The sequence below is a fragment of the Camelus dromedarius genome, chromosome 21 (assembly GCF_036321535.1).
Source record: "Camelus dromedarius isolate mCamDro1 chromosome 21, mCamDro1.pat, whole genome shotgun sequence".
In the NCBI taxonomy this organism is placed as follows: Eukaryota; Metazoa; Chordata; class Mammalia; order Artiodactyla; family Camelidae; genus Camelus; species Camelus dromedarius.
Genome location: NC_087456.1, coordinates 8840335 through 8866330, shown reverse-complemented (window position 1 = coordinate 8866330; position 25996 = coordinate 8840335). Strand labels below are relative to the sequence as shown.

General features: G+C 34.4%; 1 protein-coding gene across 5 annotated transcripts in view; it reads right to left on the bottom strand.

Annotated features, from left to right (window-relative positions):
* Positions 1–461: 461 nt before the first annotated feature.
* LOC105100008 (membrane cofactor protein) overlaps positions 462–25996 on the bottom strand; it is a 28111-nt gene continuing 2576 nt past the window's right edge. The window contains exons 2-12 of one of the 5 annotated variants that reach the window (XM_064477139.1): positions 22116–22304; positions 21681–21783; positions 15391–15476; positions 14371–14568; positions 11577–11759; positions 11141–11185; positions 9179–9226; positions 3347–3397; positions 1911–1946; positions 1344–1412; positions 732–792 (exon numbers count right to left, since the gene is read on the bottom strand). In XM_064477139.1, coding sequence (XP_064333209.1) covers positions 1345–1412; positions 1911–1946; positions 3347–3397; positions 9179–9226; positions 11141–11185; positions 11577–11759; positions 14371–14568; positions 15391–15476; positions 21681–21783; positions 22116–22304 — 1007 coding nt within the window. In that variant the 3' untranslated portion in view covers positions 732–792; position 1344. Of the gene's footprint in view, positions 1413–1910; positions 1947–3346; positions 3398–9178; positions 9227–11140; positions 11186–11576; positions 11760–14370; positions 14569–15390; positions 15477–21680; positions 21784–22115; positions 22305–25996 lie in introns of all 5 variants that reach the window. The other 4 variants (XM_010992927.3, XM_031438660.2, XM_064477141.1 and 1 more) reach the window with 4 other exon arrangements.

Genomic DNA, 25996 nt, shown 5'->3' with positions numbered 1-25996 from the left:
TTCAGCTTTAAAAGGCCCACTAACAGGTAGCTAGAGAGAGTTTGGTTAATACTTATTAGGGAACCTTTAAATATTTTAGTGCAGGGATGGTTTAAACAAAGAAGGAGAGTGAGGAGCAGAAAGCTATCTGTTTTACTTCTTTAGAGGTTATTTCTATATAAGCCTTTTGGTGCTTTAAAGATATTTCACGCATATAGTATTTTCTACTTAGACTGCTGTGTATATACATTGTTTAAAAAATATACTGCTGATAGAGAACTCAAATATGCATATCATGTGTTCCATAAATATAAGATTTAAGATTCAAACGAAGGAATTTTGGGTATTTAAAAAAGATAACCAAGTAACACTTAAAAAGTTTGCATTCTGTATGAGTGAAGAAAGTATTTTTATTACATAATCCAAACTCAATCATTAATATAAAAGTATATATTAAAAGCAGAAACAAACCATGGATTCCAGAAGTCTTAAAATTATTAGCTTGATTTTAAAGCTATTTCCAAAGCATTATAAGGAAAAATCACTGAAAAATCAGAAATTTCAAAGTACGTAATCTTAGTCTACGCTCCATGATTTGTTCTTTAATTAAGTTGTAGGTTATTTCATTAAAATTTAAGCTTGATTAAAAAACCCTATTTTTCTTAGAAGATATGTATTTGTACTTTAAAAAAACTAAGCTCCCTTGCTTTTTCCATTTATATAGATAAAAAGACAGAAAAAATTAATGAAGTGCCTTGTAAATCTTACCCCTCTCAGCAACTTTTAGTTTAACCCCATCAGTTTTACCGCCACCTAGTAAATTAAGAGAACATACGAGGAAAATCAGTGTTGCTTTTAATTCCCCAGTTTAACTTGTATAAATAACTTCTCTAAATGAAAAGAAATCAAATTGGGTATTTGAATGAGATACCTAGGTACCTTCATACAACTACCCAAGTTATGCAGACAAATGGGAACATTTCACCATAAAAATTCAAGTGGAAACAGTTATCAAAGTCTCCACAGTGAACAAATTTAAATTTAATCTTGGCCACTAGTTCAGTGTAGAAAGTAGGGTACATCGAGGGCAGGGAAGGCCTCATCATGGTTTGATCTGCTTCAGAACTTGAACCTCAAATATCACAGAAGTCTTTCTTGTATCTCAATATCTGAAGCGACCTGCAACAGGTTACTCTTGTGGGGTTGATATTAAAAGCAGCTAAAAATATTTTTAGTAAATAAATGAAATCCAAACAACATACTCATGTAGGCCGATTTAAAAAATAGTATGTAACACAGAGTACAAATAAACTGCACAAAAGTATGTTAAGAGTGAGAAGGACCAATAAATTAAAGAAACATGCTTTAATTTTCTTCCTGTCTCCGCATGGAAAATTTGTACAAGCAGGCAGCAGATACCGTGATGGCGGCAACTACAAGAAACCAGGAAACAAATGACATGTAACTGTGAAAAATCATCACCAAGATTTGAAATCTAGCAGAAGAGACAAATGTTGGTTAGATTTTCATGGTCAGAAAATGTTATTTTATCTAAGCACATAACATGTTTATATTCTACCTGGTCTCTTCCCGATCTGAATCCAATTCCCGGGAATCATTTAAAAAGTTCACAGTAAGTCAGACGAATTCCTGATTAATTTAGAAAACTACCCAAACTCTATTTGAGATGCAAACTTGTATGACTAATCATCTCGAAAAAACATATGTTATTTAGGGCTTGTTAGTAAGTGTATGTAAAAGAATGCACAGTCACCAACACAAGGTAGTGTACTATATCAAAGGTTTTCCTAAACTGGTTTACTTTATTTCACACTATAAGAATTAAGGAAGCTGAAAAAGTGACTAACAAGAAACACACTTCTTCAGAGTAATGTCTCGACTTAAGCGGTAGCGAAGTTTGAGATACTCACCTACAGTAAGAACAATCACAGCAATGAGTCCTACATCTGAGAAAAAAACGACCACAGTTTGAAGAAAATTGAGCACATAGGTGTCTCCAAATAGCTATTGCATTTTAATTTGACCAGATCAGCTATAAGTACAGCAAAGAAAAAAGATTATATCAATTTGGGTTTAGCTAGTCATTCTGATCACAGAACTCAGCTAAACAGATCCCAGGGTTAGGATCCAGCTTGTGAAACTCTTAACAGAAGCCTTACTTTTTATCATTGTGTGCTCTAGCTACCACACCAAGTTATTTAGCACCAGTTACTAGGACAGTTAGATTCACTAGATTAGAAGAAAATTGTTTTAAAACATATTATCCCATTATAGTTGGTTTAGTTCGCTATTCAATTTATTTCTTATGATTTTGTTAGGAATTTAACTTATCCCCCAAAAATATGATTGTAGAAGAAGTCATAAGAAAGCTCTGTTAATCTATTACACACATGCTATTTGCAGTCTTTACAAACAATGCTTTATCTTATCATCACCCCTCCTTATTTCCCCTCCCCTAAATTAAGAAGTACTCCTAATTACAAGGAAATTTTCTCTAACAATGTAAATGAAATACTGGGGCACATGCATGAAAATTATGCATAGAGACATACACTTGGATTTCTGACTATCCAGAGAGCAGTAAACAATATCACCAAATCTTAATTCTTAGAATATTTGTCAGTACTACCTCTACTTCTGTTATTAGTTTTAATATCTATGACTCAGAATATAAAATGTCATGCTCAGCTCTGCTTCTTTATTTCATAAATATTATCAAGTGAAAACATCTTAAGATGGCGCTGAATTTACTTGGCACAGTGGCAGTTTGACCACAGTGTTCAGAAGGAAAACGTAGCAAGCCTGAAGTGCATTTTATAAAATATATTAACTTTACTAAAGCGGTTTGATGTAAAGAAAAGTAAGAGCTACTTTCCTTCATTTTCTTATCAAGAAATCTTTATACTTTATTTAACTGTCACATATTTACTTCATCAAGTTCTTTAACATATATTGTGTGAACCTGCATGTGTTTGTTACAGAGAAACTAACCCAACTAGCAGTACTTTCAGGTGTATGTACACAAGGCACAAATAGAAAGAAAACTTATCTGCAAGTTGCCATCACAAAATAATACTATTACATAGGAAGCAAGTGAAAGTTTATGTATTTTAACCTACATATGATCATAGCATTTGAAAAAGTTACCTTACCCGACTAGGGAGCCTAAGTTGGGCACCTATTAAAAGCTGTATTTGTCATGGGATCTGCACTATTAAAATAACTACAAATGTCAATTGTCACCAGGTTGTGACATGTTGTTTCTTCTCTAAACAGGTAATTGAAATAGTTCTATGTAGAACTCTAGGATTTCATAATTCAGGGTTATTTATAACCAACATAATACCTAAATCCTCCGGGTGTTCAGGATGTAAATCATCAGGTAGACTGGGATGTCCTGAAAAAAGAAAAAACAGAAATAAGAAAAAAAAAAAGGTAGAAGAAAATAATAAAGCTTTACAGACCTATAAATTTATTTGCCTTTGTACAAAACCCCTGATAATTTCATTCTCTGTAACATGAATTGTATTAGTGCTTCTCTTTAAAAGTAGTATCATAAAATACTATAAATTTATACTCAGTGTCAAAACATTTTTCTTCTTGCCCATTAACATTTCCTGGCACAATATTCTGTGATACAGCAAGCAAGTTTATCATTAGTGTATTGTCAAAATTAGCCTATGGATTCAATGGGGTTCTACTTAAAATTAGAAGACATAGGAGGGCAAGCAGTTTAACAGTTGATCTACAATAGAATGAAATTTCAGCATAATAAAGGCCATTAATAAAAACCCATAGCTAACATCATACTCAACAGTGAAAGACTGAAAAATTTTTGTTTAGGTCAGGAATGATGTAGGATGCTCACTTTTATCACTTCTACAACATAAAAGTATTTTTATTTATTTTTCTCGCCTAGTCAGAGCAATTCATCAAGAAAAAGAACCAAGAAGCATCCAAACTGGGAAAGAAGAAGAAAATGATCTCTGTTCCAGATTACATAATCTTTTAAGTGGAAAACTCTAAAGATCACACACACAAACATGTTAGACTTAATAAATGAATTCAACAAAGTTGGAGGCAACAAAATCAACAAACAGAAATCAATTGCATTTCTTTACACAGTCCATAAATAAAGTTCCCCAAACCCCTCCATTTCAATAGCATCAGAAAGAATAAAATACTTAGGAATAAACATAACCAAGGAGGTGAAAGCCTTGTACACTGAAAACTATAAAACATTGCTTAAAGAAATTGAAAAAGACAAAAAACAATGAAAGGACACCCTGTGTTCATAGACTGGAAGACAATATTGTTAAGATGTTAATTCCAGACAAAGCAATCTACAGATTAAATGCAAATCCTATGACCATCTTGAAAGTGCATTTTGCAGAAATAGACAAATTCAACCTATTCCTATGGAATCTCAAATGACTTAGAAGTAGCCAAGAAAATCTTGATAAATAAATACAAAGTTGGCTGACATGTCCCAATTCCAAAACTTATTAAAAAGCTACAATAATCAAAACACAGTTGTATTAGCATAGAGACAGACACACAGACCAATGGAATAGAACAGAGAACCCAGAAGCAACAATGATATATTGTGCAGCACAGGGAAATATGCTATTATTTTATAATAACTGTTTTTTCTATGTTTGTTTATTTATTTATTTATTGGCGCCGAGAAGGGTTTATTGAAGGGCCAAGCAAGGAGAACTGGTGGCTTGTGCTCAAAATCCCCAAACTCCCTGATGGTTTTGGGGAAGAAGTTTTCACAGGCAAAACCTGGGGTGAAGGCTGCAGGCTGTGTGTCTTTCTTCTGATTGGTTGGTGGTGAGGTAACAGGGCAGTGTTCCAAGAATCTTGCACTAAGGCTCTGTTTTGTAATAACTTTAAATGGAATATAACTTTAAAAATATTGAATCACTATGCTGTACACCTGAAACTAATATAATCTTTTAAATTAACTATACTTTAATTAAAAAAAGAACAGAAATCCCAGAAATAAACTCTCACTTACATGGTCAAATGATTGTCACAAGGGTGCTAAGAACATTTAATGGGGAAAGAGCAATCTTTTCAACAAATTGTTCTTGGAAAACTGGGTATCCACATGCAAAAGAATGAAGTTTGACACCTGCCTTATGATATATACAAAAAATTAATTAAAAAAGGATAAAAGAACTAAACCTCAGAGCTAGGGAAGTGGCCAAGACAGTGGAGTAGGAAGACTCTGAGCTCGCCTCCTTCCTTGGATGCGTGAACATTACAACTATTTACAGAACAACTATGGAGGAGAGTAACCTGAAGATTAGCAGAAATGATCTTCTACAACTAAAGATATAAAGAAGGAACCACAATGAGATAGGAAAGAGGGCCAGAGACATGGTACAATCAAGATCCATACCCCATGGCAGGCAACTGACAAACTAGGAGGAAAATTACAGTTGCAGAATCTCTCCCCAAAGAGAGAGGGGTCTGAGCCTCATATCGTGATCCCCAGCCTAGGGGTCCTGCACCAGAAAGATGAGCCCCCAGAATGTTTGTCTTTGAAGGCCACTGGGGCTTGCTTTTTGGGGATCCAGGGGGCTATAGGAAATAAAGACTAATCTTAAAGGGAAAACACAAAATATTGCATGCTTTTGAGACCCAGGCAGAAGGAGTAATTTGAAAGAAGCCTAGTCAGACCTCCTTACTAATCTTGGAGAGCCTCTTGGAGAGGCAGGAGGCAACTGGGACTCACCCTGGGGACACAGATGCTGGCAGCAGCCATTGTTAGGAGCTCATATCACAAGGACTCTGGTGCTGGCAAGTGCCATTTTGGAATCCTCCCTCTAGCTTATTAGCAACCTGATCTGTCCTCTTCCTCCAACAAGTGGGCACCAGTTCTGGTACACCCCAGGCCAAGCAGTTAGTGGAGTGTGGTAACAGCCCCGCTCTCAAGCAGCCTGGCTGCCTTAGGACTCCTTATCTTCCCACTGCCCTGGGACCCATCCCTGACCACCAGAGGCCCAGGACCTGGCCCCAAACACCACAGTCAGACACCAGGACCCAGCTCTGCTCACTGGTGGGCCAGCACTAGCCCTGGGAACCCCATGGGCCAGCCTCACCCACCAGCAGGTCAACACCAACTCCAGGACCTTCAGAACCCAGTAGCCAGAGACCCTAGGTCTTGGCTCTGCCCACCAGTGGGACAGCACAAGCCCCAGAACTCCATGGGACCAAGCCCCACCCACCAGCAATCTGATACCAGCTCTAGGAACTTTTGGGCTCCTCAGCTAGCTTCCGCAGGATCAGACCCACCCACCAGTGGGCCAACACCAGCTCTAGGACACCCTGAACACTACAGGCAGCCAAGTCAGGAAATGGCTTCACTTACCAGCAGGCTGACACCAGCCCCAAGACTCCAGACCATACCTCCATGCACTAGTAGGCCAACACTTGCTCTAGGATCCCCAGCTCCACAGCCTGCTGCCCTATTATCTGGCTCAACCAACCAGTGGGCCAGTACTAACCCTAGTAGTAGTAAAATCATCTTTATCCACAATAAGTAGTTAAGGGATTCACAAAATAAAAATATGTAAAATATGATGTTGAAAACATTAAATGTGGCAGGATGGAGTAAAACTGCAGGGTTGTTAGAATGTATTCACATTTAAGAAACAGGCAACTTCAAATAAGCCAGAAAGAGAAAGAGAAATACCATATAATATCACTCATGTGGAATATTAAAAAAAAAAGTAAAAAGAAATAAAGGACACTATGAACTCATCTATAAAACAGAAACAGACTTGCAGACATAGTGAACAATCTTATGGTGTCTGGGGAAAGGAGGTGGGAAGGGATAAATTTGGAATTTTGAGATTTGCAAATGTTAGCCACTATAAATAAAAATAGATTAAAATTAAGTGTCTTCTGTATAGCATGGGGAACTAGATTCAATATCTTGTAATAGCTTTTAATGGAAAATATGAAAATGAATATATGTATATGCATGACTAGGACATTGTGCTGTACACCAGAAACTGGCACATTGTAACTCTGACTGTGCATTAATAAAAAAACTTAAAAATTAAAAAAATTTTAAAAAGAAACTAGAAAAAAGGAAAAGGTAATCCTCTTAATGGAAGGAAACATCAGCAAATTATATATCTGATAATGGATTAATATTCAAAATACATTATGAACTTCTAAAAATTAAAAAAAAAACCCAATTCAAAAATGAGCAAAAGACTTGAATGGATAGTTTCCAACGAAGGTATACAAAAGATCAATATGCACATAAAAAGATGAACATCACTAATCATTACAGAAATGCAAATAAAAACCACAATGAGATACTAGTTCATATATTTTGAGATGGCTATTATCAAAAAACAGGAAATAACAAGTCCTGGCAAATAGGTGAAGAAATTGTAACATTTGTGCATCACTGGAGGGAATGTAAAATGGTTCAACTGCTGTGGAAGACATTATTGTTGTTCCTCAAAAAAGTAAATCTAGAACTAATATTCTAGTCTTAGGTATATACCCACCCAAATGGAAAATAGGGACTCAGATACTTGAATGCCAATGTTCAGAGCAGCATTATTCAGAATAGTGAAATGGTGGAAACAAACAAAGAGTCTATCAACAAATGAATGGATAAAGGAAATGTGGTATGTACAATGGAATAATATTAAGTCATAAAAAGGAATAAACTTCTGATACTCGCTACAAAGTGGATGAACCTTGAAAACATTATGCTAAGTGAAATAAGCCAGACATGATTCCAATTCTATGAGGTATCTATAATAGTCAAATTCATAGACAAAGAAAATAGTGGTTAACAGGGCTAGGGGAAGGGGGAATAGAGAGTTATTGTTTAATAAGTATGATGTTTCATTTTGAGATATGAACACCTTTTAGAGATAGATAGTAGTAATGGTTGCACAAAAATGTGAATGTAATTAAAGCTAACCGAAATGTACATTGAAAATAGTCAAAATCGTCAAAAAATAAAATAATAGTTGATCTAGAAAAATTAAGAGACTAGCCTGAGCATTTCTGAAAGGGAAGTGTTTTGCCAGATATGAAAACATATCATAGTACTGCAGTAAAAAATTGATTTGGTGCTGGCACAGGAAAGTAGAGTTCAAGGGGACAGAAAGAAGACTAGAACACCTGTGAGTTTAATGTGTGATAAAAACTGACACTTCAACACAGTGGGAGAGAAGACAACTTATTCAACAAATGGTGCTACTTCAACTATTGGATAAAGATAGGAGGAGTGTGGGGGAACACAATCTCATTCCATAGACAATAATGAATTTGAGATAAATCAAGGATTTAATGCAATTATGCAATCACATGGTTGGAATGTTTATATAATTTCAGCATGGGGAAGCTTTTATAAGAAGGACACAGTACTCATAACCATTAGGGTAAAGATCAACATATCCCGTTACCTATTAATGTAAACTTCTGTACATATAAATGACCACTGATAGGAGAAAAGTTAGATGAAATATGGTATATGTTAAAATCATCATTAAAAAAGATGAGGACAAATCTAAATACAACCCAATTCAAGACATTAAGTGGAAAAACTAAGTTACAGAAGAATATGAACAGCATGATGCTATTTTTGGTTAATAAAAAGACAAAATGCCAAAATATGTATAGCTACAATATATAAGAATGCTGATGTATAGAAATAGATAAAAAGACATCCTGAACTATTAAGAGATTAACTTTGGTAATGGACCAGAGAAAGAGACAGAAAACTAATCTCTTATTCTGTGTGATTTTCTAACGTTTGAAACTTTACAAATTCATCTTAGTATACTACTTATATAATTAAAAGTTATAAAAAGTAATCTATATCCAATCGTACAAAATCTTAAAAGAAAACTGACTAGTAAAAATAAGGCAAAAAAAAAAAAAAACAACAAACCTAGAAGAAAAATTTACTCCATGTTTAAAGGGCTGAATTTAAAATGAGTTCTGATAAATCAACAAGAAAATATTTAGAAATCATATAAGAAAAATGAACAAAGGACAAAAATAAATGTATACTCCCCCAAATTCAGCTCCATTGATAATTAAAGAAATGCAAATTAGTACATGAGATCATTTTTCACCCATCACCTTATTAAGTTCTAAACAATATAAGCAGGATAAAGAGGTACTAAACCTGTAGAACTTGATACTGGAGTGGTAGGTGGACGAGAAGATTGAGAACCTGGAAAAATAATTTTGATTCAACTCACCAGCCTCATCAACACAAAATTATAAAACTAATTTTGATTTTTTTTATTTTTAAAAAAGATTATTTCTCAAAATGAAAAACATACATACTTTCCAAACTTTGCTACTCTACTTCTGGGAAGTTAATCTAAATATATATTTAACACAGGTACAAAAGAATGTATGCATAAGAGTGTTCACTATGACTTTGTGTTACATAATGGAAATCCTAGAAGTTAATAACAAATCATGAAAATCCTGTTTAGAATAAATATGAATCTTTTAAAAATACCATCCACATAGTATTATATTACATAATTTTCCACTCAGCATTTTTGCTCATATTTTTTCATATTCACACAATCAGATCTACCTTATCACATTATATGTCGGAGATGATCCATTTCACAATCTTTCTCTAACTGATGATAAAAATGACAGTCTCGTGAGGAATTTTGATTTTTGATATTTAAAAATAATCCCTGTAGTTTATCTTCTTTATAAACTTGTCCTCACAATCAATTTTCTTTTCTTTCAAACACTAAAATGTATCAGTGTTTTAGAAACCCTTTATGAAATGCTTATAGCCAACTCTTTCAAAAAGCATATTAACATAGTATACACAGTGAATATTGCCACTAAGACCATGTAAGTAAAGATGGACGGGTCAATGAGTATAAATTTCATATGTAATCTTTATATATCATCCACCAAAACAACTCTTCCCCCAAAACTACATAGCACTCACTAAGGTACTCTAGGCAGCTACTGGGTACCAGTCTTACAGGAATTACAGAAAGGAGTTCTAATTACCATATTAACATGAATAATCCCCCTCAATCCTTTAAGATATTAGGACAATAGGAAATAGGCAAATAAATTAGAAGCCAGTAACGGAGCTTTGAGTTCCACACCTTCATTAAACAGGAAACTAGAGCCCACAGAAGTGATGTTACTTGAGTGAGCAGAGCCTCCCTAGCACCCTGAGCACCCTCTGCCCAGGCTCATGCTCTACCCATTCTTCCTCTTGTCTCTTGCTTCTGCTGCAATCAAAGAGAAGCCAGAGGTGGCAGCCCTGAAATCAGGAAGATAATTCCTTCCACCATATCAAAATAGCCTCTCAAGACTTAAGCAGAACAGCTGATCAGTAGTCGCGGCCAGCAATCACCCACTTCATTTCAATAAATAAGGACTTTCCCTGTCTTTCAGTTGCTGTGAGATTTCCTTTCTGTTGCCAAATGAAAATGCCCAGGAGAGAGAAAAATAATAATATGAGGTGGCAGGAATGGGGTGAGTACAAATACCATTCTGTTCTGGAGACAGCAGAAATTTCCCAGTTGAAATGGTACTATATAAAAAGAACAAAACTTGTTGTTGTCTGGGAAATGAAACATAGTCTTGGACCCGGATGATACCCTGAAAAGGTATCAACAGATCACTTTTAAAATGAATAAAAATAGCAATGTTGATGACACAGAAAATATACATGTTAAAAAAAGAGAAGCCATGGACCTTCCTCTATACTAACACTAATTCAAGTGAAACCGTAAATCAGATGAGCTACCTTAAGAGCTTTCCTGACGCTGGGCACTGTTCTAAGTGCTTTAAATGAATCCCATTGTAACTTTACTATCACACAGTGAGGAAGGCATTAATTCATTATACATGTAAGTAAACACGTTTGAAGTGTACATAACTTGCCCAAGTTTGCACATTTGTTTATATCTGTGGACTATGGCGAATAATTTTAGAATCACTAAATATAACAACTAAAATGGCTATAAATATGTTCTTCCTCCTTTTATTATAAAAATGATGGATGAGTGTAAATCATCAGACATTTAAAGGTTTTGAAAAATCACAAAGAATTCAAAGGACATTGAAAAATATAAGCAGGACTTTGTGAAACCTGAGACACTGGAATATGGATGTTTTGTAGTGGCAGGAATCGATGCTGGAAAACAAAAAAAACGTAAATTTGTTAAAATATTTGGAATTTATTGCTTTCTTTTCATTTATATGAATTATGCCTTTTGTGCTTATTTAGGTAAACATGCACATACTTTAATTTATTCTGAAAAATGATTGCTATCCCCTTTACATGTAAAAATGCTCAACAAGATACATTTATATGCCTGTGTGATGTAAATAGCCTATAAAAAGATAGAAACATCATGCCAGATTTCTTTGTTAATTTGAAGTCATGCATCTATCGTGGAAATGAATACAAGAAAGATAATTACTAAAGTTGTTTCTTTTCAATTAGTCTGTATCATTGATATCTAATGTCAAAAAAATAAAAATCTTAAAAAAAAAAAAAAGAAGGAAAAAGATACTCTTTGTACCTTTAACACATGTTGGCAACTCAGGCTCCCAAGTACTGTCTGCGCCACAGACAATTCTGCTTTTGCCACGAAGGCTAAAACCCTCGTCACATTCAAATACAACTTCTGCTTTGTAGTAATATTTTGCTCTAAATCCTGATACCATGGTTCCATGATCGACAATTGGATAGATACATTTGACCACTGGAGAGTGAAAAAATTCCAAAATTATTGGAAAGTTACTTTCACATAGCACAAAGCAGTAATTTCCAGTGGGAAGAAAGAGGCAAGAAATGAAAGGCAAGATGTTAACTGAAAAAACAAAAAGACTTTATATTTGTGCATTTGATTTCCAAGCAAACAGATTTAGAGAAATCCAAGAACGTTTTTCCACCTAGAACAGACTGCCATTACAGTTTATTGGCTTTCCTAATTTTTTCCCCATTACTATAAAGTTTTGAGAAAGGTCTGAGTACCAGATACAAATTCAGGTTAAATTCAAAAGCAACTTTTGATACCATTTAGCTCTGGGACTGGTTTTTTAAAAGATCATGGTGACACTAGTTAGAGTTCCCTGCTCTTTTAGAAAGGTAGTGAAGACTTTCCTGAGAAGGTAATACTTTAAATACTCAAACTTAAAAGTTGAAAAATCCAGCCATGCAAAATGCTTAGTCTTCATGCTAATGTACTCTGGTATTCCCCACTCTACTCTACTTCTTCAGAAGTAAAACACAGGTCATGCCCTCTAGATTGACTTCAAGATTACGTTTTGCAGAATCTGGAAAAAAAAGAAACCAAAACCAAAAAGCGCTGGGCTGGGCAGGGAGTTCAGAGGACATCTTATGAGGGTAAATCTGAGCAATAACTGAGGGCCAGATAGCAGAAAGCCTTTTAAACCAGAAGTGTTCCTCCTCCTCTCCTGTGGATCTGAATTTCCATCAGGTATCATTTCTCTTCCACCAGAACTTCCTTATCAATTCTTGTGTTCAGGTCAGCTAATCACAAGTTCTCTTAACTTTTGTTTATCTGAAGCTGTTTTTATTTATTTCACCTTCAGCTGAAAGACTCCTCTTTGATAGGGAATTCTAGGTGCTTTATTCATTCCTGTTGTTGCATGGATTAAAAGCTCATTCATTTTTACTGCAGAGTGTTATATATTATATTGTATGGATATACCAAGGTTGTTCCTCCATTCACCAGTTGAAGGACATGTGGCTTGTTTCTATTGTAGGATGACGATGACTAAGGATGCTATGAAAATTCTCATGCAGGTTTCTATATGTAAATGTTTTCATTTCACTGAAATTTCTGAGTAGTGCCTTAAGTGTATGCTTCACTCTATAAGAAATCGCCAAATTGTGTTCCAAAATGGTCATATTACTTTGCATTCTTATAGCAATGTATCAGAGTTCCAAATACTTAAACTTCATCAAAATGTGGTATTAGTTTTTCTTTTTAATTTCAGCCATTCGAATAGGCGTTTAGTGGTATCTCATTGTGGTGTTAAATTACATTTATGTTATTACTTACTAATGATATTGAAAATTTTTCATATACTTTTTTGGCACCCACATATCTTCTTTGGTGAAATAAGTCTATTTGAATATGTTGTGAGAAGGTTTAAGTTGTCAAATTTATAGGCATAAAGTGGTTTGTTTTATTCTCGTTTATTCTTAAACATCTTCAGGATATTTAGTAATGTCCCCTTTTTCACTCTTAATATTGGTAACTTCTATCTTCTTTTTTCTGTCAGATTGTCTATAGATTTATCTTTTTTATCACCTTCTCCAAGAACCAGGTGTTTATTTCTTTAATTATCTCTATTTTGTTTCTTTTTCAATTTTATTGATTTCTCTCTGTATTATTCCCTTGTGTTTTCCTGTTTGGGGTCTAATTTGCTTTTCTTTTTTAGTATCTTAAGGGGGAAGCTTAGATTATTGATTTGAGATTTTTCTCTTTTTCTAATACAGGTATTTCATACTACAGGTACTCTGCTAAACAATGCTGCTTTTGCTGTCCCACAATTTTGATATATTAATATGTTGTGTTTTCATTTTTATTTAATTCAAAACACTTCTTAATTTCCATGAGACTGCTTCTTTGAATCATGGGTTACTTAGAAGTGTCTTGCATACTTTTCAAATATTTGGATGTCTAACATATACCTTCTTTTGAGTTCTACATTCATTCTATTATGATCAGAAAATGTACTGGTAATAGTTTCAATTTTTTAGAAATGTGTTAAAATTACTACCTAAAATATGGTGTTAGAGAATGTTCCATGTACACTTGAAAGGAATAAATATTTTATTATTATTTTGTGGATCCTTCTTTAAGAGTCAAAGCCCCTTCAGTGTCTCCCTGCTTTTGATCACTGTGTAATGATTAAACATTGTTGTTTAAGTAAGTTTCGTCTAGAGTTTAACAATCTTATTAGTCTTTTACAATTTACCATTTCCTGTGCCCAGAACTTTCAGAGGTCTTGTAATACATGATAAAACTTTCTAATTTTTAAAGCCAATATGTGCTGAGTTTTCTGATGCTTTCAAACAAACAAACAAAAATCCTAACTCATACGTATCGCAGTAGTTCATGATGTGTAAACTGGAAAGTGAAGGACGTGGGGTGACAGGTGGGGAGCTCTACAACTAGAACTATTTTTTATTTGATTTGACCTATATTAGATTAACTTGGAAGTCAATTTAGCAGGAGGAGCAAGTACATATGGCTATTTCATTTACTTGTTGGTAAAACTATTTACAAAGTGTTTCCGCAGTATTTACACATGAAGAAGGAAATAAATGGAAATTATTACCTTTACACTGAGGAGCGTCACTACTCCATGTGTCACTCCCAACACAAACAAGCCTGCTCTCTCCAACAAGTGAATATTCATCTGGTCCACTCGAAGGATCACAAATATAAGTTACTGCTTCATTATATTCAAAAACATCCTTGTGGCTATTGGTGTATCTTCCATTTTCTATTTTTGTAGGTGGTGAACACTTAATCTCTTAAAAAGGGGAGAAAAGGGCATGAGGTAAAGGTAAAAGATCGATGGTATTAGTAAAGTCCCATGAATTGCCTTTAAAAAATTTATTTACATATGATCTATAAGCTAGTTGTGAATCCAACATCCATTTAGAAGAAAGTCTCTATGAGAAAATATATTATCCTAAGTTTAAATCATTAATATAGAAATTAACTTTTAGAATAAAACTTGTTTTCTTAAATACTTATATAAAACATGAAATACATATATTCACCTGCAAGGGTATGCTAAGTTTTGCTATCATCATAAAAGGTGCTGACAATATAATGCTAAAATATATTTGTGATTAAAAATACAACTCAGTGCTAGTTGAGAAATACTTTATGATTTATAAATATCCACTCACTAAATTGGTAGTTCACTTTAATACCAAGTATTACTGTCATTTTTCACTGTCATTCTTATAAGCATATGGTGAAATTTTCTAGAGGCTACAAATTGTGTGATTTTGCAACAGAGTGAGTCCAGATATTAAAGAAAGTTGGAAAACTGTAAAACAATGTCACTATTCTCACTTTTGGCTTTGGAAAATTTTGATTTTTTTTATAAAAATATATTGCATATATTAGCATGTATTAAGTTTACTCTTCTTAAAAATGAACTAATAAATAATTATTTAAAAATCTTTTCAGTTTTAATTTCAGTGTAATACATATTAAGAGACATAACCCACATAAAGTAAAGTTCTTTGGTGTCTATGTTAATTTAAAAGCATAAAGGGGTCCCCTGGCCAAAAAAATCTGAGAACTGCTGCTCTATAGTCTAAAAAGAGAACATGCTTACTTTCACATATTGGAGGATTATCATTCCAGGCCACAGTATTTTCAGAAATTTCACAATGTAGAATTTTTTCTCCAATTATGTAAAAACTATATGAGAAAAGAAAAGTTACTATGTTCTTTAGCAAATACAAGATACACTTAATAAGGAAAACATTTGTATATGGCTATTTTTCTGCACTATAGTAATTTGAGGGAGAAGTTTCTTTAAAAATATAAATGGAAGTGCTAAACTTGCAACTTAATCAAATAAAGAGATTCTGCATGTGAATACACATTGGCCTACAGCAAGATGTCCAAATTGCTCTGTAATGCCTGTCAGTCTGGCCCTCTTTGCTGTCTCAGGCAAACGCATCACACATTCACTTCTATGCTTTTGCTCACACCATTCTGCTCAGTGGGGACTGAGTAGAGAGATCAAGCTCTAGAGCTTGCCTGCCTGCATTCAAGTTCCAGCTCTGAGACTCACTTCTTATTTGAGCTTGGATGAGTCCCTTAATGTTTCTTTTGCTCAGTTTCCTCATCTACGAAAAGGAGAATAATAGTACATACCTCATGTGACTGTTTTGAGGACTGGGTGAGTTAGCATCTGGCACATAGTGAGTACTAGGTAAATTTAAGCTCTTATTAATACTCTTTAGATCAGGATACAGGCATATCTGATCTTATGGTTCTTCACTTTATCAAATTTCTAACAAACGGAAGTTTTGTGGCAATCCTGCACTGAACAAGTCAATGGGCACCATTTTTCCAACAGTGTTTGCTCACTTTGTGTTGCTGTGTCACATTTTGGTAAATCTCACATATTTCAAGACCTAAACAGAGCTGAAGAATATGATAATTGAAATAAAAAATACACTAGAAGGGTTCAATAGCAGATTAGATAATACTGAATAATGGATTAGCAACTGGGAGACAGAATAGTGAAAATCACTCAAGCTGATTAGGAAAAAAAAGAATTTGAAAATGTGAGGATGGTTTAAGAGACCTCTGGGACAATAAAAAAAGTATACTAAATAATTCACATGATAGACACCCCAGAAAAAGAAGAAAGAGAGAAAGGAGCAGGGAACTTATTTTTAAAAAGAGTAGCTGGAAACTTCCCTAACCTGGAAAACATGGCATGAGACTAGACATCAACTAGAAACAGAAACACATGGAGGCTAAACAATGTGCTACTAAACAACCAGTGGATCACTAATGTAATCAAAGAAGAAATTAAAAAAAAACAAACCTGGAGACAAATGAAACAAAAACACAATGATCCAAAATCTATGGGACACACCAAAGGCATTTCTATGAGGATAGTTTATAGCAATACAGTCTTACCTCAGGAAGTAAGAAAAATCTCAATTAAACAACATAATCTTACACCTAATGAAACTAGAAAAAGAACAAACAAAACCCTAAGTTAGTAGAAGGAAAGAAATCATAAAGATCAAGGCAGAAATAAATGAGACTAAAACAAATAGAAATGATCAATGAAACAAAGAGCTGGTACTTTGAAAAGATAAGCAAAAGTGATAAACCTTTAGCCAGACTCATCAAAAAAAAAAAAAAAAAAAGGACCCAAATCAAGAAAATCTGAAGTCAAAAATGAGAACTTACAACCAACATCCCAGAAATACAAAGGATCATAAAAGATTACTATGAAAACTATATGGCAATAAAATGAATAACCTAGAAGAAATGCACAAATTCCTAGAAATGTACAATCTCCTAAGATTGAACAAGGAAGAAATAGAAAATACAAATTGACCAAATATCAGTAATTAAATTAAATTACTAATAAAAATACTCTCAATAAACAAAAGTCCAGAACCAGATGGCTTCACACAGGGGAGTTCAAGCAAATATTTAGAGAAGAGTTGACATCTATCCTTCTCAAACTATATTTCACAGCACAGGGAATATTGCCAATATTTTTTGATAACTATAAATGGAGTATCATCTATTAAAATTTTGATTCACTATGTTGTACATCTGAAACTAATATAATATTGTAAATCAACTATAACTCATTTAAAAAAAAAGAGTTAACACCTATCTGTATCAAACTATTCCAAAACATTGAAGTGGAAGGAATGCTTCCAAAGCATTTTACAAGACTAGCATTACTCTGATATTAAAACCATACAAAGATGCCACAACAAAAGAAAATTACAGACCAACATCCTTGTGAACACAGATGCAAAAATCCTTAACAAAATACTAGCAAACAAATTAAAAATATTTGAAAAGTATCATACACCACAATCAAGTGAGATTTATCCTAGGGATGCATGAATGGTTCAATATTGCAAATCAATGTGATAGACCACATTAACAAGTTGAAGAGTAAAAATCACAGATTATCACACAGATTGCAGAGAAAGTTTTTCAACAAACTCGACTTATATTTATGATGAAAATTCTCAACAATGTGAATATAGAGGGAATATACCTTAACATAATAAAGGCCATATATGACAAGCTTACAGCTAATATCATAACCACCAGTAAGAAGATGAAAACTTTTCCTCTAAGATAGGAACAAGACAGGGATTCACACTCTAGCCACTTTTATTCAACATAGTATTAGAAGTCATTGCCACAGTCATCAAACAAGAAAAAAACATAAAAGGAATCCATATTGGAAAGGAGGAACTAAAACTGCCATACAGAAAATCCTAAAGATGCTGTCAAAACTCCCAGAACTAAAAAATAAATTCAGTAAAGTTGCAGGATACAAAATTAATATACAGAAATTGGTTGTGTTTCTATATACTAACAACAAACTATCAGCAAGATAAATTAATAAAACAATTCCATTTATAACTGCATCAAAAGAATAATGCACACAGGAATAAACCTAACCAAGGAAGTAAAAGACCTGTACTTAGAAAACTACACACTGTGATGAGAGAAATTGAAGATGACAGAAAAAAACGGAATGGTATACCACACTGCTGAATTAGAAGAACAAATATTGTTAAAATGGCCATATTCCCCAAGACGATCTACAGATTCACTGCAATTCCTATTAAAATACTAACGGCATTTTTCACAGCATTGGAACGAATTCTAAAATTTGTATGATAACATGATAAACTCCATGTAACCAAAATAATCTTGAGAAAGAACAAAGCTGGAGGTATAACACTCCTTTATTTCAAAGCACACTTTGAAGCTACAGTAATCAAAACAATGTGTTATAAAAACCAAACACATAGATCAATGAAACAGAATAGAGAGACTGGAAATATACCCATGCTTATATGGTCAATCTAGGGCAAAAGAGGCAAGAATATACAATGGGGCAAAGACAGTCTCTTGAATAAATAGTGCTGGGAAAAATGGATAGATACATGCAAAAGAATCAAACTGGACTACTTTCTTAAACCATAAGCAAAAATAAAATAAAAATGGATTGAAGACTTAAATATAAGACCTGAAACCGTACAACTTTTAGCAGAAAACATAGGTAATATGTTCTTTGATACCAGTCTTAGAAATATTTTTTCAGATATGTCTCCCCTGTAAGGGAAGCAAAAGCAAACATAAACAAATGGGACTACCTCAGACTAAACATTTTTCACACAGCAAAGGAAATTATCAACAAATGAAATGGGAGAAGATATTTCTAAATGATATATCTAATAGAATGCTATACTCAAAATATACAACTTATACAACTCAACATAAAAAAAATGGGCAGTGCACTTGAATAGACATTTTTCCAGAGAAGACCCACAGATGGCCACCAGGCATATGAAAAGATGATCAACATCTAGTCATCAGGGAAATGCAAAACAAAACCACAATGATCAATCATCTCACACTTATCAGAATGACTGTGATCAAAAAGACAACAAATAACAAGTGTTGGTCAGGATGTGGAGAAAAAGAAAAATCACGTAAGTTGATACAGCCATTTTGGAAAACACTATGGAGGCTCCTCAAAAAGATAAAAATAGAACCTCCATATGATCCATCAATTCCACTTCTGAGTATTTTTCTGAAGATAAGAAAACCATTCATTCGAAAACCATTAATTCGAAAAAAGTATATGCACCCATACGTTCATTTCAACATTCTTTAAAACAGCCAAAATATATATGGTAGCAAACTATGTGCCCTTCAACAGAATGACTGGATTAAGAAGATATGATACACACACACACACTGGAATCTAGCAGTCATAAAACAGGGAAATCTTGCCATTTGCAACAACATGGATGGGCTCAAAAGAATATTATGCTAAGTGAGATAAGTCTGACAGAAAAATACAAATACTGTATTATTTCACCTACATGCTCAATTTAAACACAAAACAAATGAAGAAATACAAAGAAATGGAAACAGACTCCTGTTACAGAGAACAAAAGGGTGGTTGGCAGAGGGAAGGGGTGGAGGGAGGAGTGAAGAGGGTGAGGGGAATTAAGAGGCACAAACTCCTAGTTACAAAAGAAATAAGTCACAAAGATGAAATGTACAGTATGGGAGAAATAGTCAATAAATTGTAGTAACTTTGTATGATGACAGATGGTAACTAGACTTATTGTGATCATTTTGAAATGTATAAAAATATCAAAATCCTTTGTGGCGCACCTGGAACTAACATAATTTGTAGGTAAATTATTCTTCAATTGAAAGTAAGAAGACATAAAATAAACAACATAACTACTATATATAAAATAAATAAGCAAGAAAGTCCTACAGTATAGCTCAGGGAACTATATTCAATACCTTGTAATGGCCTATAAGGAAAAAGAATATAAAGAGAAATATATATGTGTATATATGTACGTATATATGTATAAATGAAACACTATGCTATACACCAGAAATTAACACAGCATTGTAAATCGACTATACTTCAATAAAATGGAAGAAAATAAACAACCTAACTTTACAACTTAAGGAACCAGAGAAAGATAAACTAAACTCAAAACTAGCAGAGGGAATTAAAGTCTTCCAAACCTATTCTGAGACCAGTATTACCATGATACCAAAACCAGATAAAGATATTACAAGAAAGCAAGCTACAAAATAACATCACTTATAAACACTGATACAAAAATCCTCAACATAATGCTGGCAAGCAGTTCATCAATGTATAAAAAGGATTAAAAACTATGACCAACTGAGAATTATTTCTGAAATGCCAAGATGGCTTAACATATGAAAGTCAATCATTGTAATTAATATGCCACATCACAGCATGAAGGGAAACAAAAACCCAACATGATCATCTCAATTGATGCAGAAAGAGCATTTGACAAAATTCAACATATTTCATGATAAAAATATCCAACAAACTAGGAGAAGATGGAAACTGTCTCAAAATAATAAATGCAATACATGAAACACATAGCAAATACCACACTTAATGGGGAAAAGCTAAAAACTTTTTCTCCAAGATGAGAAAAGGCAAGGATGGCCACTTTTACCACTTCTATTCAATATGGTGCTGGAAGTTCTGGCTAGAGCAATTAAACAAGAAAAAGAAATAAAAAGCATCCAACTTGGAAGGGAAGAAGTAAAATTATCACTGTTTGCAGATGATATAATTTTATATTTATAAAACTCGGAAGATTCCTCACATACACAAAAATATTAGAACTATTAAATGAATTCAACAAAGTATGATTAAAGCAAATATTTAAAAACCTGTTTCATTTCCACACTGTATTACATTTACCCTCTAAATTAATATTTAAAATATATGCCCAGGATCCCCAATACATATTATTAAAGAAATTTTGTAGAACAAAAGCTATTATTAAATATTCAGTACTTCTTTTTGAGATGCTTCATTCGTTTGTAGCAGTCTCAAAAATAAGGTTTTCCAACTAAGAGATTATCATCAACATTATGGTCTGGGCTAAGCAGGTCAATTTAGATCTGGTAAAACTTTACAGATTATCTCAATATAAGAATATCTTTGGTTGGCAACTCTACCTCCCATTTCCATAAGCCCCACTTCAACTCTGAGAATTGGCCATTTATACAGGGTACACTTTATTGCCAAGAATAAAGTTACCATGATTACTACATTTTAATGCTTAAAATAGGCTTATTATTACATATGGTAAGTATTATACAGTTTTGCTTTCCTTCAATTTAAATTTCTTTCTAATTACCCACCTTTTCAGTCTTCATAAATTAGCAAGAGTTGTTTGGCTACAAGTGTGACATCACATAGAAAGCAAAATGAAATCAGCTTTACAGGAAATGCTTAAGAAGAATAGCAATACAAAAATGGAATTAGTCACATTCAACCTTATTTCCTCTAAGAAGCATCTTACTTACCCCTCATTACAAACAAAATGAGCTTGTGTACCAAATGCAAAGCTTTCATTTACGTAGATAACTTGGCCATTAACAGGATCTCCTAGATTAGGACATAATTTTCCTAAAAGAAAATATTCAAATTTGTTGTTTTATACCAATTTCAAAATAGATTTGAGTCAAATTCAGAATTCTACATCGCTTGCTTGAATTCATGGGAATCTTATTATTTACTTAAATATGATTTTCCTTCTTTACTATATGGCCAAACATGATTCACACTTACCCAGGCAACCAATTGCGAAGAAGATTCCTTGGGGATTTTTTAGCCTAAACAATTGCATTGCCATCTAAAACCTACATTCACACGAGAAAAGCATTACTGCAGTAGTAGAATACACATGCTAAGATGTGTGAAATTCTCCAGAGCAATAAAAAAAATTTTTGTTTACTTACGTGTACAAGCCTCCATTAGTGGTGCCCATGTATTATCATCCTGACAAACTGTGGAGGTGGGAAGAGGAGGAAAAATGGGCTTGTAACCTGGGCGACACTCATATTTTACAGTTTCTCCAGAACTGTAGCTGGGTTTAGCTGCACCCCGGAGCTTCATAGTTTGAAATCTTGGTGGACTATCACAGGCATCTAGGTATAAGCGAGTAAGAACATGAAAATGAAACACTTCATCTCATTCACCAGTCAGGGACTGCGGCCCTGGCATCAGTTAGGTAGTGTGGAATACATAGAAAGGCTCTTGGCAAGATTTTAAATTCTTTTGGGTCCCATGCTTTTACCCAAGTGGTGGCAGCAGTGGAGTATGTGCCTTGCTTACTTTAAAGAACAACCTATTAGCTTTTGGTTTGTTGGGGAACAAGGTGAACTTTCATTCAACGGTAAATTGAAGAGAGGCATCAGTGTTTTTGTTTTTCAAATATACATAGCTACAGGTATGCATCCTTTCCACTTCTTTCTAAATTCATCTCAAAACTGCATTATTTTCTTATAGTATATAGCACTCTGTTCGAATTACTATTCCATAATTTTAAACAAAAGCATATGATCACTTATCACTTCAGGCTCAGTTTCCTCTCGGAATACAACGTCTTAGAGGTCAGGGATCATATGCTTTCTTTTTCTACTACGTTCTGTAGTCAGTTGATACTCAAGAAATGCTATGGTAAGAGGTAAATGTCAAATGAGCATTGTGGATTTCATAGATCAAAATCAATATGGGCCAAAGTATTTTAAAAATATAACTTCCTTTCATTTGTTTCACATTAGTAAATTGAACATTTTATAAATAAATGGACACTCTTTAAATATAAAATTTTACTACTTTGAATAGCCTTACATAAAAAAATTGCTTTCTTGAACATTGCTGTAGACATAATTTAATCTTCCTTCACTGATTAATGGATCATGTATTCCCTTAGAAGCTCCCTGAAGTAGCTGTTTGGGCTGTTCATCCAATATATCTTAACAGTAAGGCTGCTATGTTGCTATGCTTTTAGAATTTTAAACTTCTGGTCTTTTTTGGGGGGGTTCACCCCTAGAATAATTTCATTCCTACTTCAGCAAGTCCTCTTCCCTTTAATTATCTGTCCACTTGAAAACCTTATAAAACTGCTAGAGAATTAGGTTAAATAATGTGATGGAGACACATCAAGTCCTTAAAGGGCTAAAAGAATGCAGAGGGACTCTCCCGTAAGGCTAAGGACCTAAGGAGAAAGGACGTAGACCTGTTTTGATGCCTGAGGAACACTTTCTTTCTTACTCCCTGGATCTCTGTCTTTAGACTTAGAGATCAATCAAGAGAGAACTCTAAACAAGTGACATGTTACCCTCCTTTCCTATTGTATTCTAAGTTTTGAACTTCTCTCTCCAAACACTGTACAACATTTCATTGCATCAGGTCCTGAAATTGTTTCAACAGTTAGCAAGTGTTTTCAACGTTTCCACTGTGCTGAGCTTGATACATGAATATTCCTCAATCAACTGTCCCCAAAGAAAACAAAAGCAAAAAGCAAACAAAAAGGTATAGTTATTAAAAACATTGTTTAAAGAGATTAGCATAGAGTTGAATTTTATTAATAACATTACATTTACTGAATGCCCTGAATCAGACATCCTCATTTTACAATTGGAAAAAACATGGGCTAGAAATACTACATAATTCCGTTCTAGATAGAAATATATAACATCGTTCTAGAATTTCCTGCAAGCATCAAGAAAGAAATCAAATTAACAGCATGCTCATAATTAAATTATACAAGTGTCCTTTGTTTTATACATTCAGTTTCAGTAACTATCTTGAAAGCATATAATAAAGAAAGAATTTCTAATATGACTCTCATATATAGTGCTTTGTATGGAGAAAGAAATGTCAGTTGGATGGTTTAACCCATTCAAATAACTGGAAATATTTCTTCCCAGTAACAAGCATCATGAAAGACATGCTTTCAACGATGTGCAATTTAGAATGTTTGCTTTGGCAACCAGTTGATTACATGCTTTATACACTGTAATAATTGCGTCTCATATCACACGTTTTTTATCATCAAATTTCTTCTCTTTCTCAGAACATTGAATTGTCTTCCTGTGGAGACTTTCAAACTAAACATTCCTAATTCCAGAAAAATAGCCTCCTCACTGAGTTTTTATTTTTAAGACACTTTACACATTATTATTAAGCTGCAATGCTCTACTTTAACAATAGATGCCATTGCATAATATGATTGGCTGCATTCAGAAAATTCCCCAATGTTACAGGTGAGATTGAGGAAGGTGAAATAGTGCTCTGCTATGAATCAAAAGGACTGTTTGTTTTCTATACATCTGCAAAAATTGTGCAAGCACACTCTACTTGCATGCAAATACTAAAAATAACTCTGACACAAGCACACACCCACACCCCTGCCCAGCTGGTACCTTCAGAGAATCATGGTCTCTGACCCAAAATGGAACCTCAGCAAAACCTGACCATCCTGCTGCTTCTCCACAGTCTGCATAACCCATGTTAAAACTTTCTTTGCTTTCCCAAAACGCGAATTGAACCTATCAATTTTATTTCTCAATTCCCACTCATTCATAGGCCACTTAAATTACTTTCAAAGTCATTAAGTAGCTTCCTTTTTGGTAAATTCATTCTAACACTTTCTGCCTCAGTAATTTTAGTTACCCTGACTCTAACACCTGGAGCTATTGATCACTCTCTCCTGCCTGAAAAGCTCTCTCTCTCCTTGGTTTCCAGGTAGCAAACCACCACCTCGTTTTCATCCTGTCTTCTGTCTACTCTCCCTTCTCTGCTCGATTGGATACTGTGATGTTCCTCATGGGTTGTTTGAGGAACTCTCTTGATTGCATTCTGCACCCTCCTCCTCCAGGTGAGAATGTATACTCCTATGACATCATCACCACCGAAAAGAGCTGCTTCTCAAATCCCCTTCTCCACCCTCGATCTCATGTCGGGGTGTGGAGTCTATGTATTCAATTGCTCTGCGCTGGGGAGCCTGATGTGAAGCACTGACGCCTCACTCCTTGGGGAGAGCTTCTGCAACTGTAATTATGACAATTGTAATGACAACGTCCGTTTATGGGTTGCCTATCTGGAGGTAGATATCTTGACTAAACAACATCTCTGCCCCACCTATCCATCTCGTTGTGGTCCCTTTTTTACACCTCTAGTTGTAGAAGATCTTTTCTATTAGTCTTCAGGTTTTTCTCATCAGTAGTCACTTTGTAAATAGTTGTAATTTTGATGTACCCCTGGGAGGAGGTGAGCTCAGAGTCTTACGATTATGCCATCCTGGCCATTCCGTCCTCCAGATACCTTTCAATGGCTCTCTGATGCCCTCATTATAATGTCTAAGGTTTCTTGACATGGCTAATGAGAGTTTTAAAATCTATCATTATCAGGACCCTGCTCACTCTTGCACACAATATTCAGTTTCGTGTAGTGCCCGTTAAATTACTTAACTTACTGCAGCACGCTCGACCTCCATGCACCATGTCACTTCAGCTTTGACCACAGACCCTGCTGTTCCTGCCACCCACTCATCCTTCAGTTTCATCTCAGATGCCACTTCCTCCTTGAGACTCTTGACATCTCTCACTCAAAAAAATTGGTTGTGTCCCCATGATGTCCCAATTTACTTCTTTTATGCCCTTTTCAAATTGTAATTATTTATTGTTTATACTCCCTACAAGTCTGTAACCTTCTTAGGACCATGTCTCATTCATCACTGCATTTCTAGTGTCTCGTGCCAGAGCTGAAGGAGCACTGTTACCAGTTCTACACACTCTTGGAGCAAAATTCAAATTCGTTACTGTTCAGCCAA